This window comes from Triticum urartu, chromosome 3A (assembly GCF_056163025.1).
Source record: "Triticum urartu cultivar PI428250 chromosome 3A, HENAU_Tu73, whole genome shotgun sequence".
Lineage (NCBI taxonomy): Eukaryota > Viridiplantae > Streptophyta > Magnoliopsida > Poales > Poaceae > Triticum > Triticum urartu.
In genome coordinates, this window is record NC_141875.1 from 180,022,986 (window position 1) to 180,050,139 (window position 27,154).

General features: G+C 45.1%; 1 protein-coding gene across 1 annotated transcript; it reads right to left on the reverse strand.

Moving 5' to 3' along the window:
• Window positions 1-24,563: 24,563 nt before the first annotated feature.
• LOC125530945 (Protein kinase superfamily protein) lies at window positions 24,564-26,838 on the reverse strand. The gene is made up of 5 exons (XM_048695361.2): window positions 26,625-26,838; window positions 26,396-26,541; window positions 25,707-26,303; window positions 25,473-25,606; window positions 24,564-24,996 (listed from the first exon to the last, which is right to left on the reverse strand). The coding sequence occupies exons 2-5, from the start codon at window positions 26,526-26,528 to the stop codon at window positions 24,814-24,816; spliced, it is 1,047 nt and encodes a 348-aa protein (XP_048551318.1). The 5' UTR covers window positions 26,529-26,541; window positions 26,625-26,838; the 3' UTR covers window positions 24,564-24,813.
• Window positions 26,839-27,154: the final 316 nt, after the last annotated feature.

A 27,154-nucleotide genomic window follows, 5' to 3' on the forward strand; every position in this document is an offset into this window, starting at 1 on the left:
GGACCCCTGCGCATCGACCCGACCTCGCCTCCTCCGCACCGTTGCCTCGCCAGGACGCCGCGCCGGACCTCCCACGCCGCCTCTCCTCTTGCTTCTCCTCGTTGCCGTCTTATGCACCCCGGACCCCTCGTCATCGCTTCGCCCATCCCCGGCCATCGGTGCCCTAGTCGGAGCTTCTGCGAGCTGCCCCCCGCCACTGTCGAACCCTCCCGGTGACCTGCATCTCTTCCGGCGCCTCCGGCGCGCTTGTGCCACCTCGCGAGGGACGGCCTCTTGGCTTCCCGCGTGGACCTTCTGCTTCGACCCCGCCAAGGACGCCAGGGGCTCTCCGCCTCGCCCCTCTTGTCCGCCGCCGACGCCTGCTGTTGTCCCCAGCGCCTCCAGCCGCGCGCCCTGCCTTCGTTGCCATTGACCCGAGCTCCGCCGTGACCTCAAGGCCAGGGGCGCCCTGCCTCCATGTCCACCGTGTGCTCCGTCTCCCACGGCCGAGCACCTCAAGACCAAGCCCTTTTTTCCCGTTGATGCGAACGGTTGCACGAGCATGACCCAGATATGAAACGCAAGACGGTGCCTCCGTTGCATCCATCCCGAGCAGGAGCATTTTGGATTCGTCAAGTACGACTACATGGTGACGTGCTAAGTACCTCTACCGGCATCTTCGAAATCCCAAGAACGACAAGTATCTCGACGCCTGATGCCTAGAACAACTACCGCCGACGGGTACAAATACAATGTGAACGTGTACACGATGACTCCGGGGACCTATGTTGCGCCAAGTACCTCCACGATGACCCGAACATCTACAGAAAAACGTGTACCACTACCGTCAAGGACCGATAGTACCACTACTTCTACGAATGTCCCGAGAACGTCTACTTCCTCTACTTTGCACCGAACCCGAACCATCCGGAAAGGCATGCTTCAAAGGTATAACATCGAGACGAATGTTGTGTGATGTATGAGATGAACCCCGTGTTTGCACCATGCCCAATTTGATCCTTACACATTCCTCGTTTCCTTGCCACCGTCATGTGGGACACCCGGTTACCGGGAGCACTCCGCCGTTCATCGCATGAAACGCTCCCGTCACACTTTCTTTTGCATCGGCACCTCAATCGAGTTACCGGAACTGGAATGTTGCCGTGGCACCATTTCTGTTGTCGTCGCCGTGGCACCCTTTCTTTCCACCATGGTGACAAATACTTCATAATATGCTCATGTCAATATTTTCATAAAATTGCATAAATTTGAACATGTCATCCGCATCATGATAATAACATTTAAAATTTTTTTGTTGCATTAAATTGCTAATGCACATGGGGATTTTCTGGAATGGTTGTTGTTATTTCCAGTCTCATTTAAACTTGCTTAGATAGGTAGTTTTCGTATGCTTCACCCCTTGCCATGTTTAAAAACATTTAATATTATTGAGTACATAAACGGGAGAGAACTAAATAATCGAATGTGGTGTTTTGTCAATATGCATTCCGTTGCATATTGAGCTCCACTTAACTTGTAGTTTTGTTTGTGCACTTTGCCATGCCATGCATATTTAAACCGGACATGCATCATGCTTGATTGTGCTTCATGCCATATTTATGTGATGGTTGTTTACTATGTTGCTTGCTTCTTTCCGGGTTGCTTCTCTCGTTAGCTTCGGTTTCGTTTCGGAGTTGTGAGGATTCGTTCGACTACGTCTGTTTATCTCCTTCATGGACTCGTTCTTCTTCCTTGCGGGATCTCAGGCAAGATGACCATACCCTCGAAATCACTTCTATCTTTTCTTGCTAGTTGTTCATTCTATCACTATGTCGCGCTACCTACCACTTGTTATATCATGCCTCCCATATTGCCATGTCAAGCCTCTAACCCTCCTTCCTAGTAAACCGTTGTTTGCCTAAGTTACCGCTTTTGCTCAGCCCCTCTTATAGCGTTGCTAGTTGCAGGTGAACATGAAGTTTGTTCCATGCTGGAACATGGATATGTTGGGATATCACAATATCTCTTATTTTAATTAATGCATCTATACACTTGGTAAAGGGTGGAAGGCTCGGCCTTATGCCTGGTTTTTTGTTCCACTCTTGCCGCCCTAGTTTCCGTCATACCGATGTTATGTTCCTTGATTTTGCGTTCCTAACACGGTTGGGTGTTATGGGAACCCCTTGACAGTTCGTTTTGAATAAAACTCCTCTAGCAAGGCCCAACCTTGGTTTTACATTTGCCTAACAACCTATACATTTCCCTTGGTCACCTTGCAGCGCCATCTCAGGGAAACTTGAGGGCTGGTTTTAGTTGTATGGATTGCTCAACCGGTGTTGCCCTGAGAACGAGATATGTGCAGCTCCTATCGGGATTGTCGGCACATCGGGCGGCTTTCCTGGTCTTGTTTTACCATTGTCGAAATGTCTTGTAACCGGGATTCCGAGACTGATCGGGTCTTCCCGGGAGAAGGAATATTCTTCATTGACCGTGGGAGCTTGTAATGGGCTAAGTTGGGACACCCCTGCAGGGGATAAACTTTCGAGAGCCATGCCCGCGGTTATGTGGCGGATGTGAATTTGTTAATATTCGGCTGTAGAGAACTTGATACTTAACTTAATTAAAATGAATCAACCGCGTGTGTAGCCGGGATGGTCTCTTTCCGACGGAGTCCGGGAAGTGAACACGGTCTTGTGTTATGCTTGAACGTAAGTAGCTTTCATGATCACTTCTTGATCACTTCTAGCTTCTCGACCGTGCATTGCTTCTCTTCTCACTCTTATTTGCATATGTTAGCCACCATATATGCTTAGTGCTTGCTGCAGCTCCACCTCACTACCCCTTTCCTACCCATAAGCTTAAATAGTCTTGATCTCACCGGTGTGAGATTGCTGAGTCCTCGTGGCTCACAGATACTTCCAAACAGTTGCAAGTGCCGATGATACTAGTGTAGGTGACGCAACCGAGCTCAAGTGGGAGCTCGATGAAGATCTTGTTCGTTGTCATGTTTCGTTTTCTTGTTGATTAGTAGTGGAGCCTAGTTGGGAGTATCGGGGATCTAGCATTTGGGGTTGTCTTCTTTTACTTTGGTTCCGTAGTAGGAGCTTGAATGTATTCTGGATGATGTATGTTTAACTTGTATTTGTGTGAAGGGGAGATTGTAAGCCAACTCTTTATCCCTTTCTTATTCAGTACATGGGATTGTGTGAAGATTACCCCACTTGCGACTAATCTACCATGCAGCTATGCCTCTAAGTCGTGCCCCGACACGTGGGAGATATAGCCGCATTGTGGGTGTTACAGGGATGAAGTTAAAATTATGAGTTCATGTCATCATTTGATGACCCTCATCAAGATGATCGAAATAAATATGAAGATGGACCAAAACGAAGCTCAAGTGCAAAAGATATGACAATTTCGGAGATACCCGTGTTGACATCAGATTAGAAAATGGTATGTAACCTAATTAATATGGCCTCGAATGAAAAATTCTACAACAGAAAAGTTCGTCGTCTCGTCGAAACGGACGATTTTGATATAAAAATTGTCTTAATCCAAGGTCGTATGCAAAAGTTACAGCCAAAACTGTGTGCTGCAGCACTGCATGGCCGGGTCATCTAGACCGGGGTCCAGATCATCCGGCCGGGGGCTGAAAATTTTACCAAAACAAAAGAAGAGAAAAGTTGAAGCCAGATGATCTGGGTCATGTTCCGAATGATCCGGATAAAGGCCGGACAATCCGGGCAATCATCCGGACAACTTTTTCTGCTACAGACTTTAGAAAGCGGCCCAAAACACCCTCAAGATGGCCTCAGATCAAAAAGTGTTCAACAGAAGAGTTGTGCGTCTCGTCGAGGAGGTTGATTTCGATATAAAAATCATCTTAATACGAGTTCGTATGCAAAAGTTACAGCCGGATTAATAAGCTGCTGCCACAAAACTGGGCTAGGCCGGATCATCCGGGCTTTGAGCCAGATATCCGGGCCGGAGGTCGTGAATAGTCCGTATTTTATTAGGTTTTGATGATTTGGACGGCTAGGAAAATCCTTTTTTTATACGGGAAGTCCAACCGCCTCATATATAGACAAGAGGTGACAGTCGATTGAACAACACACAATCGAACAAATCTATCTACATCTTTTACCTTTACTTTTCCTTCTCCCTTGTTCTTCTTCTTCCTCGTTCTTCGTTCGTTCTTCTTCATTACAGAGCGGTGAACCTCGAGGTCCTAGGGGCGATCAGGTCAACCTAGGGCAGCCCATAGCCTCCGCGCGCCCTGACGGGGTCCCTCCCGGGCGTGTGGGGTTTTGGGTCCTCAAAAGCACCCGTCGGATTGCTTGCATACCGCGCTTCCGGATGGGTCTCCTTCGACGTGAGCTGCGGTGCATCACCCTCGGTGTTGGAGGTACATGGTGACGCGTTCGTGTGCGAACACACTTTTTGGCGACACTGCTGGGGACGAAGCTTAGAACGGTCTCTGGTCTGTTCTTGCTACGAAGAGATCATCATCTAGGGTTTGCAATCTACGAAGGTAATATGAATACTCAATTCACATATGTAGATGCAAATAATGCATATGTTGTTGCTAGATCATCTAATGAGCATAATGTATCGGCTAGCCCTAACTTTATCAATCATGCATCTAATTATGTGCAAGAGCCGATGCAACAAAACATTCATGCTTCTACCTCATATAATTTTAGCAACATGCAACATATGTATTCCAACTCCCATGCATCGGTGCTACCTCTTGAGCACTGCGTTGGATTTCCCGAAGAGGAGAGGATGATGCATCAAAGTAGCGTAAGTATTTCCCTCAGTTTTTGAGAACCAAGGTATCAATCCAGTAGGAGGCTACGCGTGAGTCCCTCATACCTACACAAAAACAATAGCTCAATGCAACCAACGCGCTTAGGGGCTGTCAATCCCTTCACGGTCACTTACGAAAGTGAGATCTGATAGAGATGATAAATAATATTTTTGGTATTTTTGGTATAGAGATGCAAAGTGAAAAGTAAAAGGCAAAGCAAAAAGCAAAGCAATAATAAAGTGATGGAGATTGATATGATGAGAAAGAGACCCAGGGGCCATAGGTTTCACTAGTGGCTTCTCTCAAGAGCATAAGTATTCTACGGTGGGTGAACAAATTACTGTTGAGCAATTGACAGAACTGAGCATAGTTATGAGAATATCTAGGTATGATCATGTATACAGGCATCACGTCCGAGACAAGTAGACCGACTCCTGCCTGCATCTACTACTATTACTCCACTCATCGACCGCTATCCCGCATGCATCTAGAGTATTAAGTTAAAAACAGAGTAACGCCTTAAGCAAGATGACATGATGTAGAGGGATAGTTTCATGCAATATGATAAAAACCCCATCTTATTATCCTTGATGGCAACAATACAATACGTGCCTTGCTGCCCCTTCTGTCACTGGGAAAGGACACCGCAAGATCGAACCCAAAACTAAGCACTTCTCCCATGGCAAGAAAAACCAATCTAGTAGGCCAAACCAAACTGATAATTCGAAGAGACTTGCAAAGATAACCAATCATACATAAAAGAATTCAGAGAAGATTCAAATATTATTCATAGATAGACTGGATCATAAACCCACAATTCATCGGTCTCAACAAACACACCGCAAAAAGAAGATTACATCAAATAGATCTCCACGAGAGAGGGGGAGAACATTGTATTGAGATCCAAAAAGAGAGAAGAAGCCATCTAGCTACTAACTATGGACCCGTAGGTCTGAACTAAACTACTCACACTTCATCGGAGGGGTTTGGATGATGATGTAGAAGCCCTCCGTGATCGATGCCCCCTCCGGCGGAGCTCCGGAATAGGCCCCAAGATGGGATCTCGTGGATACAGAAAGTTGCGGCGGTGGAATTAGGTTTTTGGCTCTGTATCTGATCATTTGGGGGTACGTAGGTATATATAGGAGGAAGGAGTACGTCGGTGGAGCTTCGAGGGGCCCACGAGGCAGGGGGCGCGCCCTAGGGGGGTGGCGCCCTCTACCCTCGTGACCGCCTCGTGGCTTTCTTGACGGAGGGTCCAAGTCTCATGGGTCTTATCTGATGAGAAAATCGTGTTCCCGAAGGTTTCATTCTGTTTGGACTCCGTTTGATATTCCGTTTCTCCGAAACACTGAAATAGGCAAAAAAACAGCAATTCTGGGCTGGGCCTCCGGTTAATAGGTTAGTCCCCAAAATAATATAAAAGTGGAAAATAAAGCCCAATATAGTCCGAAATAGTAGGTAATATAGCATGGAGAAATCAAAAATTATAGATACGTTGGAGACGTATCAAGCATCCCCAAACTTAATTCCTGCTCGTCCTCGAGTAGGTAAATGATAAAAACAGAATTTTTGATGCGAAGTGCTACTTGGTATAATTTCAATGTAAATCTTCTTAATTGTGGTATGAATATTCAGATTCAAAAGATTCAAGACAAAAGTTCATGTTGACATAAAAATAATAATACTTCAAGCATGCTAACAAAGCAATTATGTCTTCTCAAAATAACATGGCCAAAGAAAGCTATCCCTACAAAATCATATAGTCTGGCTATGCTCTATCTTCACCACACAAAGTATTTAAATCGTGCACAACCACGATGACAAGCCAAGCAATTGTTTCATACTTTTGACATTTTCAAAACTTTTTCGATCTTCACGCAATACATGAGCGTGAGCCATGGATATAGCACTATATGTGGAATAGAATGGTGGTTGTGGAGAAGACAAAAAGAGGGGAAGATAGTCTCACATCAACTAGGCGTATCAACGAGCTATGGAGATGCCCATCAATAGATATCAATGTGAGTGAGTAGGGATTGCCATGCAAACGATGCACTAGAGCTATAAGTATATGAAAGCTCAACAAAAGAAACTAAGTGGGTGTGCATCCAACTCGCTTGCTCACGAAGACCTAGGGCATTTTGAGGAAGCCCATCATTGGAATATACAAGCCAACTTCTATAATGAAAAATTCCCACTAGTATATGAAAGTGACAGAATGAGAGACTCTCTATCATGAAGATCATGGTGCTACTTTGAAGCACAAGTGTGGTAAAAGGATAGTAACATTGTCCCTTCTCTCTTTTTCTCTCATTTTTTGTTTGGGCCTTTTCTTTTTTTATGGCCTATTTTTTATTTTTCGTCCGGAGTCTCATCCCGACTTGTGGGGGAATCATAGTCTCCATCATCCTTTCCTCACTTGGGACAATGCTCTAAAAATGATGATCATCACACTTTTTATTTTTCTTACAACTCAACAATTACAACTCAATACTTAGAACAAAATATGACTCTACATGAATGCCTCCGGCGGTGTACCAGGATATGCAATGAATCAAGAGTGACATGTATGAAAGAATTATGAACGGTGGCTTTGCCACAAATACGATGTCAACTACATGATCATGCTAGCAATATGACAATGATGAAGCGTGTCATAATGAACGGAACGGTGAAAAGTTGCATGGCAATATATCTCGGAATGGCTATGGAAATGCCATGATAGGTAGGTATGGTGGCTGTTTTGAGGAAGGTATTTGGTGGGTGTATGATACCGGCGAAAAGTGTGCGGTATTAGAGAGGCTAGCAATGGTGGAAGGAAGGAAAGTGCGAATAATCCATGGACTCAACATTAGTCAAAAAGAACTCATATACTTATTGCAAAAATCTAGAAGTTATCAAAGCAAAGTATTACGCGCATGCTCCTAGGGGGATAGATTGGTAGGAAAAGACCATCGCTTTTCCTCGACCGCCACTCATAAGGAAGACAATCAATAAATAAATCATGCTCTGACTTCATCACATAACGGTTCACCATACGTGCATGCTACGGGAATCACAAACTTTAACACAAGCATTTCTCAAATTCACAACTACTCAACTAGCATGACTCTAATATCACCATCCTCATATCTCAAAACAATTATCAAGCATCAATTTTTTTCTTAGTATTCAACACACTCAAAAGAAAGTTTTACAAATCTTGAATACCAAGCATATTATTATTAAGCAAATTACCATGCTATTAAGACTCTCAAAATAATCTAAGTGAAGCATGAGAGATCAATAGTTTCTATAAAACAATTCCACCATTGTGCTCTAAAAGATATAAGTGAAGCACTAGAGCAAAACTATAAAACTCAAAAGATATAAGTGAAGCACTAGAGTAAAACTATAGAGCTCAAAAGATATAAGTGAAGCACATAGAGTATTCTATCAAATTCCAAATTATGTATGGCTCTGTCAGGACCCCGATTCTAAGTCACACCGATCTAGCATGTAACACGTCATATCACTTTGCGGCCTCACGCACGGTATTCCCACGGGTGTCGCCTTACCTGGCCCGGGACCGTTTGCGCCTTTTGGCTCACGTATATGATAGTGTCGCTAGCATCCATATGACAGAGAACCCAGGCCGACATGACTAGTCGTGAACCCAAAGTGGCACTAACTTACGGGAACATGCATACATGAAACAACATCGAGCATGTCGGTCATCAGCGTGTGAATTCGGGCTGTAGCAACTGGGCTAACAGGACTCCGGGAATCCGGGCTGTAGCAGGCTAGCAGGACTCCGGAAGTCACCGCATGACATTTCCCCGAAGGGACAGACACAGGAACGAAGTGAATCACACGCAGGCCAGTCTAAGTGTTCCAGAGCAGTAGTGCTGGGCTAGCAGGACTCCGGTAAACCAGGCTGTAGTGGACTACCATGGCTCGGTGGAAGCACTAGACTACATTTCCCCATAAGAGAGGCTACCAAGGATAGACTACTAGGTTGTCGGATCCCACACATAGCAATACACGTTACACGTATGCATAACATGCAAGTTTGTGCTGTACAACATGGCATCACAACATAACGCAAACCCATATAGATAAAGGCGCAAAGAGCCACATAGCATTTAATTCAAACAGGGGTCTCATGACCCATCATTCAAAGGATACAAGCAACGGAAGCATTACATGTCTGAGTACAGACATCTAAAAAAGAAAAAGGCTGAGAAGCCTGACTATCTACAAGACCCTCCCAAGGGTACAAGATAGTAGCTGAGGTAACAAGCTACTCGTCGAAGTCCAAGCGGAACTACTAGTGAGACAGTTGTCTCATCTGCAAAACATAAATAAAGCAAACGTGAGTACAAAGGTACTCAGCAAGACTTACATCAGATCATATCATACATGCATTAGTATCAAGAAGGCAATGTGGGGTTTAGTTGCAGCAAGCCAGCTTTGAATCAGTGGCTATCATGTTATACGACTATGAGCAACTTCTTTGAGGTAATAGAGCGCACACGAGTCCACTAAACACCACATCAATACACTACTATGGATTCATTCCCGTCTCCCTACGAGAAGGCCATCCATAGCACTCACACTTGTCTTGAGCATTTTAGAATATCCACTTCAAGTTCTCTATGTACCACGTAAGCATCCAAGAAGTCCATAACCGCGGACCCGGCTATTCGAATAGATCATGGTAACCCTGCAGGGGTGTACTTCTTCACACACGCTCTCACCACTTATCGCCATGTACATGTCATGTACCTCGGCAACCTTCAAGCGGAAGCCTGGCGAGGGTGTCGGCCACGACCTGACTAACCACGCAAGACTCTAGTCTAGGTTTATCGCCTATTCGGGTTCCATCCGCAAGGAGATCCGGCCGAGGTTTCGCTCACGGCCCCAAACGATGTGAGCAAGGTTCCCAAGCCCACCATCCGGTGCCACCTGGTACACCGTGCCATTGTGCCTAGTCTGTCCCAAGCCCACCTGGCTGGGTGCCACTTGGTAGACTACTAACACTACCTACAAACACCAGAAACTAATTGCAACTCCTGGACAGAGACCAAATCGGTTAATAAGTCGAGAGAGCTTGGAGCGCCCGGAGCCCAATGTGTGGTAGTAGCTAGTCATTGAACAACTTACACAGAACTCAGTTCTTAGGGACGGTTCCAATGAGACAACCTACCATGTACTCCTACATGGCCTCTCACTGCTACCTTTACCAAATTGTGTTCACACACTTAACTCCCAACATCAGAACATAGCACTGCACTCCAATTCATTCCCAATGAATCAGACCGGACATACTCTAAGCAATAGTAGGCAATGCATGGTAGGAACACAACATGGCTCAATCAACTCCTACACATGCTAGTGGGTTTGAACTATTTACTGTGGCAATGACAGGTCATGCAGAGGAATGGGTTCAACTACCGCAGCATAAAATAGCAGTTGAATCACTGTTGTCCTAATGCAATAAAAGAGAGCAGGAGCGAGAGAGTGGGATTGTATCGGAATGAACAAGGGTGGTTTTCTTGCCTGGTATATCAACAGGGGGGCACTGCTCCTCAGACAGGTACTCTGGAGCACTCTCCGGAGCAGGACCTATCGAGAAGGAACGGTGTCGACAATCAATACTCAATCATATGCAACAATATGATGCATGAACATGGCATGTAGATGTGATGTTGTTTGATTTAATGCAACTAGCATTCATTTGGTTGAAGTCCATTTGAACCAAAGATTCAAATGCATCTCCAAAATAAGCTCTTATAAATGCCATTTATGTGTTATCACTTATACAACAGGTATAAGTTGGTTTTTCATGCATGGAAATGGTACAGATGGATAGACTACATTTTTCTGATAATTTTTCATATATAAATTATTTCAATCTGAGCTACAGTTGAATTTCTATGAATTTTTGAAGTTCACATCATTTTCTAGATTTTCCTGATTTATTTTAAAACCAGAAAATGAATAACTGCGTCAACACAGCGTCATGCTTGTGTCAGCAGGTCAATGGCGCAGACCAAGTCAAACCTGACGTGTGTGGTCCACACGTCAGTGACTCAGTTAGTTAACAGGGGGGTTTATTTGGTCTAATTAGGATTAGTGGGCGCTAGGCCCACTGTCAGTGTCAGGGGTGGTTAGCAAAATGGTGATTAGCCTTAAGCTAATCACCTGGCAGGTCGGGCCCGCACGTCAGGCCGGCGAGGTCATCGTCGGCGACCTCAGGACGCGGCGGAGTCCGCGTTGCAGGCCACGGGGGCGGCGGCTAAGGGCACCAGGACAAATCCTGTGCTCTCCCGCATCCAGCGGAGCAGGTAGGAGGAGAAGGGGTGGCCGGAGCTCGCCGGAGCGGAGCTCGGGGCGGCGGCCGGGGCACGGCTTCGAACGGGAGCGAGCTACGGGGCACAACAGGGGTACGGAGGGCCTCTACGGCCTCCTGGCGTCACTAGGAGCATGGTGACGCGCACGGGAGCGGCTGGCTCGGGCTCTGGCCACGGTGGTGCCATGGCCGGCGGCGATGAGGTCTCAGGCGCGACAGCTGAGCTAGCTAGGCGGGGCAAACGACCACGGGGAGGAGGAGAAAACGAAGTAGAGCTCATGGGGAGACCGTAGACGTCGTCAGCGAGCTCGGGGAGGGTTGAACGCGAGCGTAACGGCGACGACGATCTCGGGTGGCCGGAGACGAAGACGATGGCGATGGCGGCGCTCCAGGGCCTCCCGAAGTGCATGGATCGATGGAGAGGTAGACAAAGACGTGGCGGAGCTTGTGGACTCGACGGAGGGGTGAGGCCGTGGCGGTGGGCGCGGCAACGGCGAGCGGAGGCGACGGGCGCGTTCGGTCCGAGGAGAGGGAGAGATCCAGGGGAGGAGGGAGAGCGTGAGAGAGTGAGAGAGGTCCGGGGCGGCGGGTGGCATCGCGCGGGGCATCCAAAGCGGCGAGGGGGGAACAGACATGCAGGAGGTGGCGGGGCGTGTGGCCGCGCGCGGCGAGCGCGTGCCCATGTCCTCCTGGCGTGTGGAAGGGGACGACTGGCACTGGCCAGTCGGCTGGGCCGGCCTGTTGGGCCACTGGGCCAGGCCAGGCTGCACAGGGAGGTAAGTGCAGGTGGGTTTCTTCCCTTTTGTTTCCTTTTCTATTTTTCTAACATTTGTTTGATTTAAAAACAATAGCAAACTAATTTATCTACTTATGCCAATTTTTGTAGGAGCTGGTGGTATTATTCCAGAGCTCCTCATCAACTAGCATAGTTTTTGGACATATATAAAATATATAACATATATATATATATATATATATCCAATGCAAATAAGTATTGCATTAATTCTAAATAGCCAAAATAAATATTTATGAGCTCAATAAAATATTGGTTTGAATTTTACCTCTAACCAATATTTTCAGGGAGCAACATGAACATTTTCTTGGACCTTTTTGGAGCAATTTTTATTTGAGTTGTTTCTAAAAATGATTTCTGAGGCTTTCACAAATCCCCATTTCAAATTTAAATGAAATTTAAACATGATGATCACAAGAAGGCTAGCCTAGGTCATACCAGAACTAGGTATGTGACAGGCTCTCTCAAAAGGTGTTTACAGCAAGGATGATTGTGGTAGACTAACAAGCAAAGACTCAAATCATAAAAGACGCTCCAAGCAAAACACATATCATGTGGTGAATAAAAATATAGCTCCAAATAAAGTTACCGATAGAAGTAGACGAAAGAGGGGATGCCTTCCGGGGCACCCCCAAGCTTTGGCTTTTAGGTGTCCTTAGATTATCTTGGGGGTGCCATGGGCATCCCCAAGCTTAGGCTCTTGCCACTCCTTGTTCCATAATCCATCAAATCTTTACCCAAAACGTGAAAACTTCACAACACAAAACTTAAAGTAGAAAATCTCGTGAGCTCCGTTAGCGAAAGAAAACAAAAGACCACTTCAAGGTAGTGTAATGAACTCATTCTTTATTTATATTGGTGTTAAACCTACTGTATTACAACTTCTCTATGGTTTATAAACTATTTTACTAGCCATAGATTCATCAAAATAAGCAAACAACACACGAAAAACAGAATCTGTCAAAAATAGAATAGTCTGTAGTAATCTGTAGCTAGCGCAAGATCTGGAACCCCAGAAATTCTAAAATAAATTTCTGGATGTGAGGAATTTATCTATTAATCATATTCAAAAAGAATTAACTAAATATCACTCTCCAAATAAATATGACAGCAGTTCTCATGAGCGCTAAAGTTTCTGTTTTTTACAGCAAGTTCAACAAGACTTTCCCCAAGTCTTCCCAACGGTTCTACTTGGCACAAACACTAATTAAACACAAAAAACACAACCAAAACAGAGGCTAAATAATTCATTTATTACTAAACAGGAGCAAAAAGCAAGGAATAAAAATAAAATCGGGTTGCCTCCCAACAAGCGCTATCGTTTAACGCCCCTAGCTAGGCATAACAAGCAAGAATAGATCTAGGTATTGCCATCTTTGGTAGGCAATCCATAACTGGCTCTCATGATAGATTCATATGGTAATTTTATTTTATTTCTAGGGAAGTGTTCCATGCCCTTTTTCAATGGAAATTTAAATCTAATATTCCCTTCCTTCATATCAATAATTGCACCAACCGTTCTAAGGAAAGGTCTACCGAACATAATAGGGCAAGAAGGATTGCAATCTATATCAAGAACGATAAAATCTATGGGCACATAATTCCTATTTGCAACAATAAGAACATCATGAATTCTTCCCATAGGTTTCTTAATAGTGGAATCTGCAAGATGCAAGTTTAGAGAGCAATTATCAAAATCACGGAAATCTAGCAAATCACACAAAGTTTTGGGAATAGTAGAGACACTAGCACCCAAATCACACAAAGCATAAAACTCATAATTTTTAATTTTAATTTTAATAATAGGTTCCCACTCATCATAAAGTTTTCTAGGGATAGAAACTCTCAACTCAAGTTTTTCTTCATAAGATTGCATCAAGGCATCAACGATATGTTCGGTAAAGGCTTTATTTTGACTATAAGCATGCGGGGAATTTAGCACGGATTGCAACAAGGAAATACAATCAATTAAAGAGCAATTTTCATAATTAAATTACTTGAAATCCAATATAGTGGATTTAGCATCATCTAGGGTTTTATTTCTTTTAATCCCACTTTTATCAATTTCACCATCAAGATCTAAATACTCCGAATTTTTAGAACGCCTTCTAGGGAAAGGTGGATCATATTCAGTCCCATTATTATCAAGATTAATATTGCAAAACAAATATTTAATAGGGGACACATCAATAACTTTTAGATCTTCATATTTATTTTCATAGGAATTGGAAGAATACGCTTGAATAAAGGCATCTTTCATAGCACGCGTCCTAGCGGTTCTTTCCCTATACTCATCAATGGAAATTCTCATGGCTTTGATAGACTCATTGATATCATTCTTAGGAGGAATAGAGCTAAGCTTTAAAGAATCAACATCAAGAGAAATTCTATCAACGTTCCTAGCCAAATCATCAATCTTAAGCACATTTTCTTCAATCATAGCATTAAAATTATTTTGCGAAGAAATAAATTATTTAATATTAGATTCAAAATTAGATGGCATCTTATTATAATTTCCATAAGAATTGTTGTAGGAATTACCATAATTATTAGAGGGATTACTAGGATAAGGCCTAGAGTTGAAATTTCCACTATGCGCGTTGTTACCAAAATTCCTACCAACAAAATTCACATCCATAGATTCATTATTATTCTCAATCAAAGTAGACAAAGGCATATCATTAGGATCAGATGAAACACTCTTAGTAGCAAATAATTTCATAAGTTCATCCATCTTTCCACTCAAAACATTAATTTCTTCTATCACATGCATTTTTTTATTAGTGGATCTTTCAGTGTGCCATTGAGAATAATTAACCATAATATTATCTAGGAGTTTAGTAGCATCTCCTAAAGTGATTTCCATAGAAGTGCCTCCTGCGGCCGAATCTAAAAGATTTCTAGAAGAAAAATTCAATCCGGCATAAAAAATTTGTATAATCATCCACAAATTCAAACCATGAGTAGGGCAATTACGTATCATTAATTTCATTCTCTCCCAAGATTGTGCAACATGTTCATGATCAAGTTGCTTAAAATTCATAATATCGTTTCTAAGAGAGATGATCTTAGCGGGAGGAAAATACTTAGAGATAAAAGCATCTTTGCACTTGTTCCATGAATCAATACTATTTTTAGGCAAATATGAAAACCAAGCTTTAGCACGATCTCTAAGCGAAAAAGGAAATAGCTTCAATTTAACAATATCATTATCGACATCTTTCTTCTTTTGCATGTCACACAAATCAACGAAGCTATTAAGATGGGTAGCGGCATCTTCACTAGGAAGGTCGGAGAACGGATCTTTCATGACAAGATTCAGCAAAGCAACATTAATTTCACAAGATTCAGCATCGGTAAGAGGAGCAACCGGAGTGCTAAGGACATCATTATTGTTGGTATTGGTGAAGTCACACAATTTGGTATTATCTTGAGCCATTGCGACAAACAAGCAATCCAACACACGAGCAAACAAAAAGCAAATGGGAAAAAGAGGCAAATAGAGAGGGAGGATAGAGAGAGAGAGAGGGCGAATAAAATGGCAAGGGTGAAGTGGGGAAGAGGAAAACGACAGGCAAATGGCAAATAATGTAATGCGGGAGATAGGGATTGTGATGAATACTTGGTATGTTGACTTTTGCGCAGACTCCCCGGCAACGGCGCCAGAAATTCTTCTTGCTACCTCTTGAGCACTGCATTGGATTTCCCCGAAGAGGAGAGGATGATGCAGTAAAGTAGCGTAAGTATTTCCCTCAGTTTTTGAGAACCAAGGTATCAATCCAGTAGGAGGCTACGCGTGAGTCCCTCGTACCTACACAAAAACAATAGCTCAACGCAACCAATGCGCTTAGGGGTTGTCAATCCCTTCACGATCACTTACGAAAGTGAGATCTGATAGAGATGATAAATAATATTTTTGGTATTTTTGGTATAGAGATGCAAAGTGAAAAGTAAAAGGAAAAGTAAAAAAAGAAAATCAATAATAAAGTGATGGAGATTGATATGATGAGAAAGAGACCCGGGGGCCATATGTTTCACTAGTGGCTTCTCTCAAGAGCATAAGTATTCTACAGTGGGCGACCAAATTACTGTTGACCAATTGACAGAATTGAGCATAGTTATGAGAATATCTAGGTATGATCATGTATATAGGCATCACGTCCGAGACAAGTAAACCGACTCCTGCCTGCATCTACTACTATTACTCCACTCATCGACCGCTATCCAGCATGCATCTAGAGTATTAAGTTAAAAATAGAGTAACGCCTTAAGCAAGATGACCTGATGTAGATGGATAGTTTCATGCAATATGATAAAAACCCCATCTTGTTATCCTCGATGGCAACAATACAATACGTGCCTTGTTCCCTTCTATCACTGGGAAAGGACACCACAAGATTGAACCCAAAGCTAAGCACTTCTCCCATGGCAAGAAAAACCAATCTAGTGGGCCAAACCAAACTGATAATTCGAAGAGACTTGCAAAGATAACCAATCATACATAAAAGAATTCAGAGAATATTTAAATATTATTCATAGATAGACTGGATCATAAACCCACAATTCATCGGTCTCAACAAACACACCGCAAAAAGAAGATTACATCGAATAGATCTCCACGAGAGAGGGGGAGAACACTGTATTGAGATCCAAAAAGAGAGAAGAAGCCATCTAGCTACTAACTATGGACCTGTAGGTCTGAAGTAAACTACTCACACTTCATCGAGGGGCTTGGATGATGATGTAGAAGCCCTCCGTGATCGATGCCCCCTCCGGCGGAGCTCCGGAACAGGCCCCAAGATGGGATCTCGTGGATACAGAAAGTTGCGGCGGTGGAATTAGGTTTTTGGCTCCGTATCTGATCATTTGGGGGTACGTAGGTATATATAGGAGAAAGGAGTACGTCGGTGGAGCTTCGAGGGGCCCACGAGGCAGGGGGCGCGCTCTAGGGGGGCGCCCTCCACCCTCGTGACCGCCTCATGGATTTCTTGACGGAGGGTCCAAGTCTCCTGGGTCTTATCTGATGAGAAAATCGCGTTCCCGAAGGTTTCATTCTGTTTGGACTCCGTTTCATATTATGTTTCTCCGAAACACTGAAATAGGCAAAAAAACAGCAATTCTGGGCTGGGCCTCCGGTTAATAGGTTAGTCCCAAAAATAATATAAAAGTGGAAAATAAAGCCCAATATAGTCCAAAACAGTAGGTAATATAGCATGGAGCAATCAAAAATTATAGATACGTTGGAGACGTATCAATCGTCAACCCTAGAAATTCATATGCCGATGAACAACATGATGATTTCGGTTAGTCAAGTTGAAACACCTCACACGGGAACTTCTGATAGTATGCAGCAAAGTGTTTCACCTTTTTATTCATAACTAGCTTGCAATATGTTAATCCAAACATGCCAGTGTATAGAGGAATTGGCCATGCTACTACTAGTAATCCGGCCAATTACCCTCAATCATCATATGCTACACCTCATGCTTCTAATGTTTTGGCACCATATGCATCTATAGGTATTCATAATTTGGCTTTACGCCTTCACGCTAATAGCCGAATAACTGAAAATTCTATAGGATCACATGTGCCTTCACCTAGTACCATGGCATACAATGTTTCCCCTGCACAATTACAGAATTTTAGCGACATCTCGTTACCGAAAGAGTCTAAAAGTGTCGGGGGGCAATTCTATCCAGATTGGGTCATTAAGAAAAATCTTACATCTTTTTGGGATGAGTGCAATGTTGTTCTAAATGAATTAATGAAAGAAGGGAAACCTATTATTTCTGCTGTAATACAACCTAGATTATGTCAAAAAGAGAAAGCATTGAGTGTGGATAGAATTATCAAAAAGAGTGGTGATTGGGATAACAAAGTTATTTCGGTTATTGAAAAGACCGAATGAAATATTATGTATGCCGAATCTATTCTAGAAAAAGAGGACAACAAGGTGTTGGGGAGCTATTCGAAAGAGGAACAACATATTGTTCAACTAACACAACCATCATGCTTTCCCAACGTGTTTGAAAAGGTATGTCTAGCAAGTGATTTATCTATCTTCCGATTTGGTCACAACTTTATTGTTGATGCTTATATAAGAAAAATTCTCATAAGTAATTTTGAAAGACCAATGAAGAAGGGTAATTTACTTGTTAGCAATAAAATTGTTATAGAACATATCGGTCAACCTATTGTGCCATTTACAAAGGCCGATAGTGATTTATTATTGCAGCCAAAGTTTTTCCCGTTGCTTTATTTAAAATTCATATCAAATTGGGTAGCTTTGCTTGCTTCATACTTGGCTTACGCATGGCCTCAATTGAGACATGTATGTTCTAACTACTTTCATTTCATAAATTTAAAGCCAAGGTTATACTGTGTTGAGAAAACCGATGATGGTATAATTTCCTTTTCAAAGACATCGGAGATAGAGTGCAAAACACAATGCATAGCCGAATGGGGTAATGCAAAATCTAAACCATTCGTTTGCTTAACTTCAAAGCCATTCTCACAGCAAGATCGGCTAGAGAATAAAGAGTTTACCTTCAATTCAAGCATGTGTGATCAAATATTTGATTTGTTGCTGAAAAATAATTACATAAAAATTCTTGATCACCATGTCGAGCCATCAATTCAAGGGCGAATGTATTGTAGGCTGCATCAGTCGTTCAAACATAATTTTGAGGATTGCAATATGTTTCATCAAGTAGTTAAATCGGCCATTGATAAAGGACGATTGAGATTTGTTGAGACACCAAAGGATGACCAGTCTATTTCGATTGGTCCTAATGGAAAAAAGTTTTTGTATCGGCTTCTTCAAGCTGATTCATTAAATGATGAGAAGGAAAACACAGTGGATGATGGGATCAAGTTTTCAAGTAAAGAAGTTGTTCAAGAGCACACTGAAGATATTCTTGAAGGAGGAATTCCATCAAGGTTGAACAGAAGACACCAAGTATTGGGGGGCAACAAGAAAATTCAAAGATCGATGCAAGCACAACCAAACAAAACAAAGGCCGAGGTAAGCGCAAAGGTAAAAAGATGAAAGTCACTTTTGCGCAGCTATTGGGAAAATACCAAAAGATGAGTGAAGAGAAAAGTGTTTATCGACCAACTAATGCAAAAGCATCAAGATCACCCCCTAGGAGCAAATCTAAGGATCGATATTGGCAAGAAGAGAATTTGAATGCAACTTGCTCATATCCTTATTTTGAGCCGCCAATGCCAATGTCGTGGATACCTCCCTATGCTCATGTAAATTCATATCCATCATGGGACAGGTACGATACAAGGGCACATTCTCCATCTTATTTTAGAGCATCTCACCAATTGGTCCGGAGTTCAAGGAAGGGGAAAGAGGTGGTCAGGCAAGTATATCGAGTTAAAAAAGATGGTCACAAGAGTGCCAATTCAGACTTGGTCTTAAAGGATAAAGAGCCAATTAGAGTGTTGACATTGGCTACAAAAGGCAATGAGATGGAGCAATCAATTATTGAGAATCAGAGTGCCAAATCTCAAGAAAAGAAGTTGAGAGTGCACAAGATAAAACAAGAATTGTCATTGCTTCAAACAAAATCGCAGTCGGGGTGCCTACTCGGCTTATCTTATTGGCAAAAGAAGAAATTACAAAAACTTAGTGCACAAGAACTTAAAGAAATGAACATGGCATGGGTTCCCAAAGGAAGTACTCTAAAGAAGAATGGTGTGCAAGCTTCCATCGCAAGAAGTGCGACAAAGGTAAAGAAGGAAAAAGTGAAAATTATGAACAACTAAGCCAAAGGTTTCAACGTCCTTAGTGTACACATTATCCACATTCTCCAACTATGCCATTTATGCCGATGACATGGAATTCATCCCCAGGTATGACTGGTTACCCTCCATGGACTTATTTTGATCCATGGACTCAGTATAACTTCTTACATCATCATTCATTTGATTAGCTGCATTTTGTTGCTGATCCATATGGCCGATATATAATTATCACCATAAGCATATAAATGGCCGATGGAGTGTTGGCATCGTCCTTAGAACCAACAAGGTACAAGTTATTTTTTGGCACGCTAGCTTTGCCGAAAAACAGGGGGCATGTGTTGACGCTCAAAAATGGCATGATCGCAAAGAGTGACTTGAGCCTATAATGGGATGAGGTTAAAATTATGAGTTCATGTCATCATTTGATGACCCTCAAGATGATCGAAATAAATATGAAGATGGACCAAAACGGAGCTCAAGTGCAAAAGATATGACAATTTCAAAGATACCCGTGTTGAAATCAGATTAGAAAATGGCATGTAACCTAATTAAGATGGCCTCGGATGAAAAAGTCTTCAACAGAAAAGTTCTTCATCTCATCGAAATGGACGATTTTGATATAAACATCGTCTTAATCCGAGGTCGTATACAAAAGTTACGGCCAAAACTGTATGCTGCAGCACTGCATGGCCGGATTATCCGGACCGGGGTCCAGATCATCCGGCCGGGGGCCGAAAATTTGATAAAAATAACAGAAAAGAAAATTTAAAGCCGGATGATCTGGTTCATGTCCCGGATGATCCGGATAAAGGCCGGACAATCCGGGCAATCATCCGGATGTCCGGACAACTTTTTCTGCTACAGACTTTAGAAAACGGCCCGAAACACCCTCAAGATGGCCTCAGATCAAAAAGCGTTCAACAGAAGGGTTGTGCATCTCGTCGAGGCGGTTGATTTGATATAAAAATCATCTTAATCCGAGTTTGTATGCAAAAGTTACTCCCCGATTAGTGAGCTGCTGTCACAAAACTGGGCTAGGCCGGATCATCCGGGCTTTGAGCCGGACATCCGGGCCGGAGGTCGTGAATAGTCCGTATTTTATTAGGTTTTGATGATTTGGATGGCTAGGAAAGTCCTTTTCTTGTACGGGAAGTCCATCCGCCTCATATATAGACAAGAGGTGACGACCGATTGAACAACACACAATCGAACAAATCTATCTACATCTTTTACCTTTACTTTTTCTTCTCCCTTCTTCTTCTTCTTCTTCTTCTTCATTTTTCGTTCGTTCTTCTTCATTGCAGGGCGGCGAACCTCGAGGTCCTAGGGGCGATCAGGTCGACCTAGGGCAGCCCATAACCGTCGCGCGCCCTGATGGGGTCCTTCCTGGGCGTGTGGGGTTTCGGGTCCTCAAAAGCACCCGTCGGATTGCTTGCGTACCGCGTTTCCGGACGGGTCTCCTTCGACGTGAGCTGCGGTGCATCATCTTCGGTGTTGGAGGTACACGGTGACGTGTTCGTGTGCAAACACATGTCACTGTTGACTTTGACGCTCTTGGTTTCTCTGTCAAGGATGCTCGCTCCCGAAGGGTTCTGCACCGATGTGATTCCCCCGATGATCTCTACCATGCATCCCTACTACGAGCGGCGGTCCGGTTGCTCTCCATGTCGATGTCTCGCTTTGGCACGCTCGACTTGGTCATCCCGGCGCTGATGCTCTTCATAAAATTTTGAGCACTTTTCCCTTTTAATGTAATAAATCAACGACTCATACTTGTCATGCTTGCCGCATAGGAAAACACGTTCACTAGCAGTTTTCTTCATCTTCATCAATTAACACCTTTTCTTTTGATGTTATTCATTATGATGTTTGGACATCTCCAGTGCCTAGCAATTTGGACTTATCATATTACCTTCTGATTTTAGATGATTTTTCTCACTTCACTTAGACTTCTCCGTTATGTCATAAATCCGACGTCGCCTCCACCCTTCACTCCTTTTATGCTTAAGTCAACACCCATTTTCATCGCACCATTGCTCACCTTCAAACTAATAACGGAAAAGAATTTGATAACCTCGCCATTCGACACCTTCTATGCACCCATGGCACCATCTTCCGTGTTACATGTCCATATACATCCCAACAAAACGGTCGTGCCGAACATGTTCTTCACACCCTCAATGAGAGTGTTCGTGCACTGCTCTTCCATGCACACATGCCCCCATGGTTTTGGCCAGATGCTCTCGCTACCGCCACTCTTCTCCTTAACATCCGGCCTTGCAAACCACGATGGAGCTACACACCTCATCATCTCCTGTTTGGGTCTCCTCCATCCTATGACGATCTTCACGTCTTCGGTTGCTTGTGTTACCCTAACATCACCGCCACCGCTCCGCATAAACTTGCGCCTCGGTCTCTCGCTTGTGTGTTTCTTGGCTACCAACCCCACACCAAAGGATTTCGCTACTATGACCCCGTCTCTCGTCGTGTGTTCATCTCGTGGCACATTTACTTTGATGAAGTTGTCTTCCCTTTTCAGCAGGTTACACTGATAGCAGTCCCGTCTTCGGATGCCCTCACTCGTCGGCCTTGTGGAGCCCTTGCGCTCCCTGCGTTTTGACTGCATGCTTCTCCGGTGGCCCCTTCGGTTCCCTCGGTAGGACCTTCTTCGCCGGCTTTGGTGGAGCCGGTCTCGTTCCCGTCGGCTCAGGAGGACCCGGCCTCGCCTTCGCGGGTTTCGGCGCCAACCCCCGTCGTCCTGACGACACCTTCATCACCGTCTACAAGAGGTGCCTCGGCCGGGTCCTCGGTTGTCCCCTCCGCCGCAACGTCGCCCTCTGCAGCATCTCTGGCGCTCTCACCCGCGCCCATGCTGGCTGCGGCCTTGCCCGCCGGCTCGTCGTCGTCCTCCGCGGTCTCACCCGCGGACCCGTCTTCGCCACCCGCGGGTTCGCCCGCGGCCTTGTCACCGCCATCTGCGGCCTCGCCTGTGGCCTCAAGCGTCGCCTCGTCGCCTGCGGTTTCTTCCGCGGGCCCTTCATCGTCGTCCTCCGCAATCGAGGTTGCTGCTCCGCCTCGACGTAGGCCTCGACCCCCGCCTTCGCCGCCTCATCACTCCATGGTGACACATGCTAAAGACGGGATCCATCAGCCGAACCCCCGCGCTCGGTGCGATCTGCATTGAGTGACCCGCACTGGCTCGCGGCCATGCGTGATGAGTAGGATGCCCTTGTCACCAACTGGACCTGGACGTTGGTTCCTCGCCCTCCCGGCGTCAACATCATCACCAGCAAATGGGTATTTCGGCATAAGCTTCTTTCAGATGGCTCTCTGGACAGGTACAAGGCTCGTTGGGTTGTTCGCGGCTTTGCACAGCGTGCTGGTGTTGACTTCTCGGAGACTTTCTTCCCAGTCATTAAACCCGCCACGATCCGTGTTGTTCTTTAGCTCGCCGTGTCTTGTCACTAGCCTGTTCATCAGCTCGAGGTCAACAACGCCTTCCTCTATGGTCATCTTCAGGAGAGTGTTCTCTGTCACCAGCCAGCTGGTTTTGTTGATCCCACCCGGCCTGATGATGTCTGCCTGCTATCACGGTCTCTCTATGGTCTGAAACAGGCGCCTCGTGCGTGGTGTCAACGCATTGCAACATTCCTCACTGCTCTCGGGTTTCGCAGCACCACCTCCAACACGTCGTTATTTGTGCTTCATTGAGCTGATCATGTCGCCATGCTTCTTCTGTATGTTGATGATATCGTCATCACTGCTTCTCGCACGGATCTGCTTTGCGACATCATTGGCCACCTTGGTTCTGAGTTTCGGCTGATGGACTTGGGCGTGTTGCACTTCTTCCTCGGCATTAATGTTTGACGTGATGCCTCCGGATTTTTTCTTCATCAGGGACAGTATGCTCTGGATCTATTGGACCATGCTGGCATGACCGACTGCAAGTCTGCTGCGACACCTGCTGAGGCCAAGCCGAAGCTTTCTGCCACTGCTGGACAGCCTGCCACTGACGCCGCTCTCTACGCAGTATTGTTAGTGCTCTTCAGTACCTCACGCTCACCAGACTAGGCATTCAGTTTGCCGTGCAACAAGTTTGCTTGCACATGCATTCGCCTCGTGATGTTCATTGGTCTCTGGTCAAGTACATTCTCCAGTATCTTCGCGGCACACCGACTACGGCCTTCGTCTTCGTGCCTCCGCTTCCACTGAGCTCTTTGCCTACAGTGATGCAGACTGGGCTGGCTGTCCTGACACTTGACGTTCCACGTAGGGATACTGTGTCTTCTTCGGCGACTCTCTTGACTCATGGTCCTCTAAGCGACAGCCCACCGTCTCCCGCTCGAGTGCTGAGGCCGAGTAACGTGCCGTCGTCAATGTTGTCGCTGAGACTTGTTGCCTGTGTCAACTACTTGGTGAACTTCGGGTCGCAATCCCGAAGCTACGGTGGTTTTCTGTGATAATGTTTCGGCCACGTACCTCGCGGCTAATCCGGTGCAGAATAAGCGCACTAAGCACATTGAACTTGATGTTCACTTCGTCCGCGAGAAGGTACAGTTGGGTCAGCTCCGTGTTCTTCATGTACCGATTACCCAACAGTTTACCGATATTATGACCAAAGGTCTTCCAACCGCTGCATTCCAGGAGTTCCGTTCCAGTCTTTGCATCGCCGACACTTTGACTGCGGTGAGTGTTGAACGTGACATATATGTATTTATATACAATTAATCTTTCTATAGTCTCTAGCCTTGTATAGTTAATTTTTCGAGATATGGTAGGATTAGTTGGCTTGCCACGCAAGACATCTCGTGTATACATTGCGATCAACTCCGAGGAATACAATTGAGTTGTATCCCATATCTTTTCTACAATCATGATTCTTACTTGGATGCACTGAACCTATGTCTACCCAGCAGTATTGGATCATAAGTATAAAATTGTTTGTACAAATTCAATTACAAACGCAAACAATAAATTTTGCTTCTTATACAACACCATTGGTAGCGTTTGCCGACAAAAATCTTCTAAATTTTGTGCAGAACCCAGCATGAATTTCGCAAAAGCAACACCTTGGGTGGAAAAATTGTCTGCAACCAATTAAGCACCTAGTTACACATACTGCGCGTTAATTAGCCTGTACTATGCCAGCTTCGCCTGCTCAAGCATCTTGGCGACTTGCACCATGGTTGGCCTATCGCGGGGATCAGACTCCAGGCACTTCTCCGCCACCGTGAACACGAACTTGACTTCCTCCGCCGGAAAAGACGCCAGAGCGCCGTCGACGGCGTGCTCCTCTCTCTTCTCCTCCATGGTTTCCTTGACCTGAAAACAGTAACAGATGAACTGATGTCGGCACTTGACACGGCCGGGGATGCATGCCCAATTAATTCGTCATCTTTACTTCACATCTACAGAAAGGGTACATGTCCATTATCAGACCATACTACTGTTACGTATACTACTGTACTGCGCTAGTAATGTACTCCGTCCTCGTTGATCTTGACACGGAAGATGGGAGTACATTGGGGACCTCGTGGTGACATGGTGACGGCCACAGCCCATCAGTTTTCTGGTGGGTACAACTACAGAGTACAGATTGCTAAGTATTGATAGCTAGCTAGGTTGGTTGGTTATTTGTTATTTCAGCAACATATCCATTGGTCATTGCATATAACGACCATTCTAGAGATTCAAGCCAAATTATTCTACTCAGGGCATCGTATCTTGCACAACCGATCATTCGGAATTTAACCGAGTCAGTGGTGTGAGTACAGGAGGCATGAGAGGTGGATGCTTACCCAGGTCACCAGCCGTGTGCCGTTTTCAAGGAACGATTCGTCTGTCGGCCTCTTCCCCGTGAGGAGCTCAAGCAAGACGACGCCGTAGCTGTACACATCGCCTTTGGTCGTCGCCCTCCCTGTCTCGAAGTACTCTGAAGCAACAAGCACACCACCGATCAGCAAACACACATGCATGATGATGTATCTCAAGGTTAATATACAAACTGAGATTTCGACGGGCAGCCTGCGGACCTGGGGCGAGGTAGCCGAAGGTGCCGGCGACGACGGTGGTGACGTGGCTCTCGTTGGGCTTCATGAGCGTGGCGAGGCCGAAGTCCGACACCCTGGCCTCCATGTTGTGGTCGAGGAGTATGTTGCTGGACTTGATGTCGCGGTGGATGACGTGCGGTATGCAGTCGTGGTGGAGGTAGGACAGCCCCCGCGCCACGCCCAGCGCGATCTTGTACCTCACCGGCCAGTCCAGGAGGGCCTGCTTCTTCTCCTCCTTGCCGTGGAGGATGGTGTCCAGGCTGCCGTTGGGCATGAGCTCGTAGATGAGCAGGTTGAAGTGAGGCGCCGCGTAGTAGCCGCACAGAGGGACGATGTTCCTGTGCTTGATGTCGCCCATGGTGTCCAGCTCCCGCTCGAACCCGCGGTCCATCTCCGCGCTCCCCCTGCTCAGCTTCTTGATGGCGAACGCCGACTTCTCGTCCAGCCGAAGCATGTACACCGTCCCGTACCCCCCGGAGCCGATGATGTCCTTGCTCGACAGCCCCATGATCATCCTCATGAACGCCTTGGGGCTCAGCGACTGCATCGCCGCCGACCGGAAGATCACCAGCTTGCCACCTTAAGAGTGATCCATCGATTTATTTCTTCCCAAAAGAGAAAAAGGAAGAAGGTATCCATGAACTCATTTGGGAGGGAAGAACTCATGTTACCTGTGAGGCTGGTCTCGATGATCCTCTTCTTGCGAGCCCACTTCTTGTAGCACAGGAAGGAGATGAGCATCTTGGATATGATGAACAGAACAGAGCAAACTGTAATGTAGAGCGCTATCAACTTGGTAGACATCTTCCAATTTACCCTGAACAAGAGACAGATGAATCCCTGTAAGATCCTCAGTTCAGCATCAGTCAAGAAAGGAGGAATCCCCAGCTTACTACTTACCGAGAAGAAGGCAACAGAAGCAACCTTATGAGGATCTCTGAGCTTAGGAAGAAACAGAGGCGAACGCTAAATATGTTTTGGAATCGGCGAGTCGGAGGATGCTTTGGATTTGTTGACGATTGTACACATGTGACAATGTGAGCGCAGGGACAGCACAGGTGTCTCGATGAGTGAGCAACTGGGTGGGGGATCCGGAGAAAAGGTGCATTGGCCAATCAATGGGCCTGGCTGGATCATGTGAATGGCAGACCCAAGCACAACTACTTTTTGATTGATGCCGTGCCAAATCCATATCCCCAATCAATTCTCCCACTGTTTCCCAGTTTATCCCATTCTCTGGTACTGTCAATTCGTTTTCAGTTTTCCCTTTTTCATGCTTGCTAAGACTAACACGGATAGCCATCGTCCGTCTAGTGCTTAATTACTCTTTAGCTACAAAAAATTATCTCTTGGCCCCAGTATAGAATTACTACTTTGCTGCCTTCTAGTAGCACGTAGCTACACCAGTATCTCGATTTACATGCGAAATG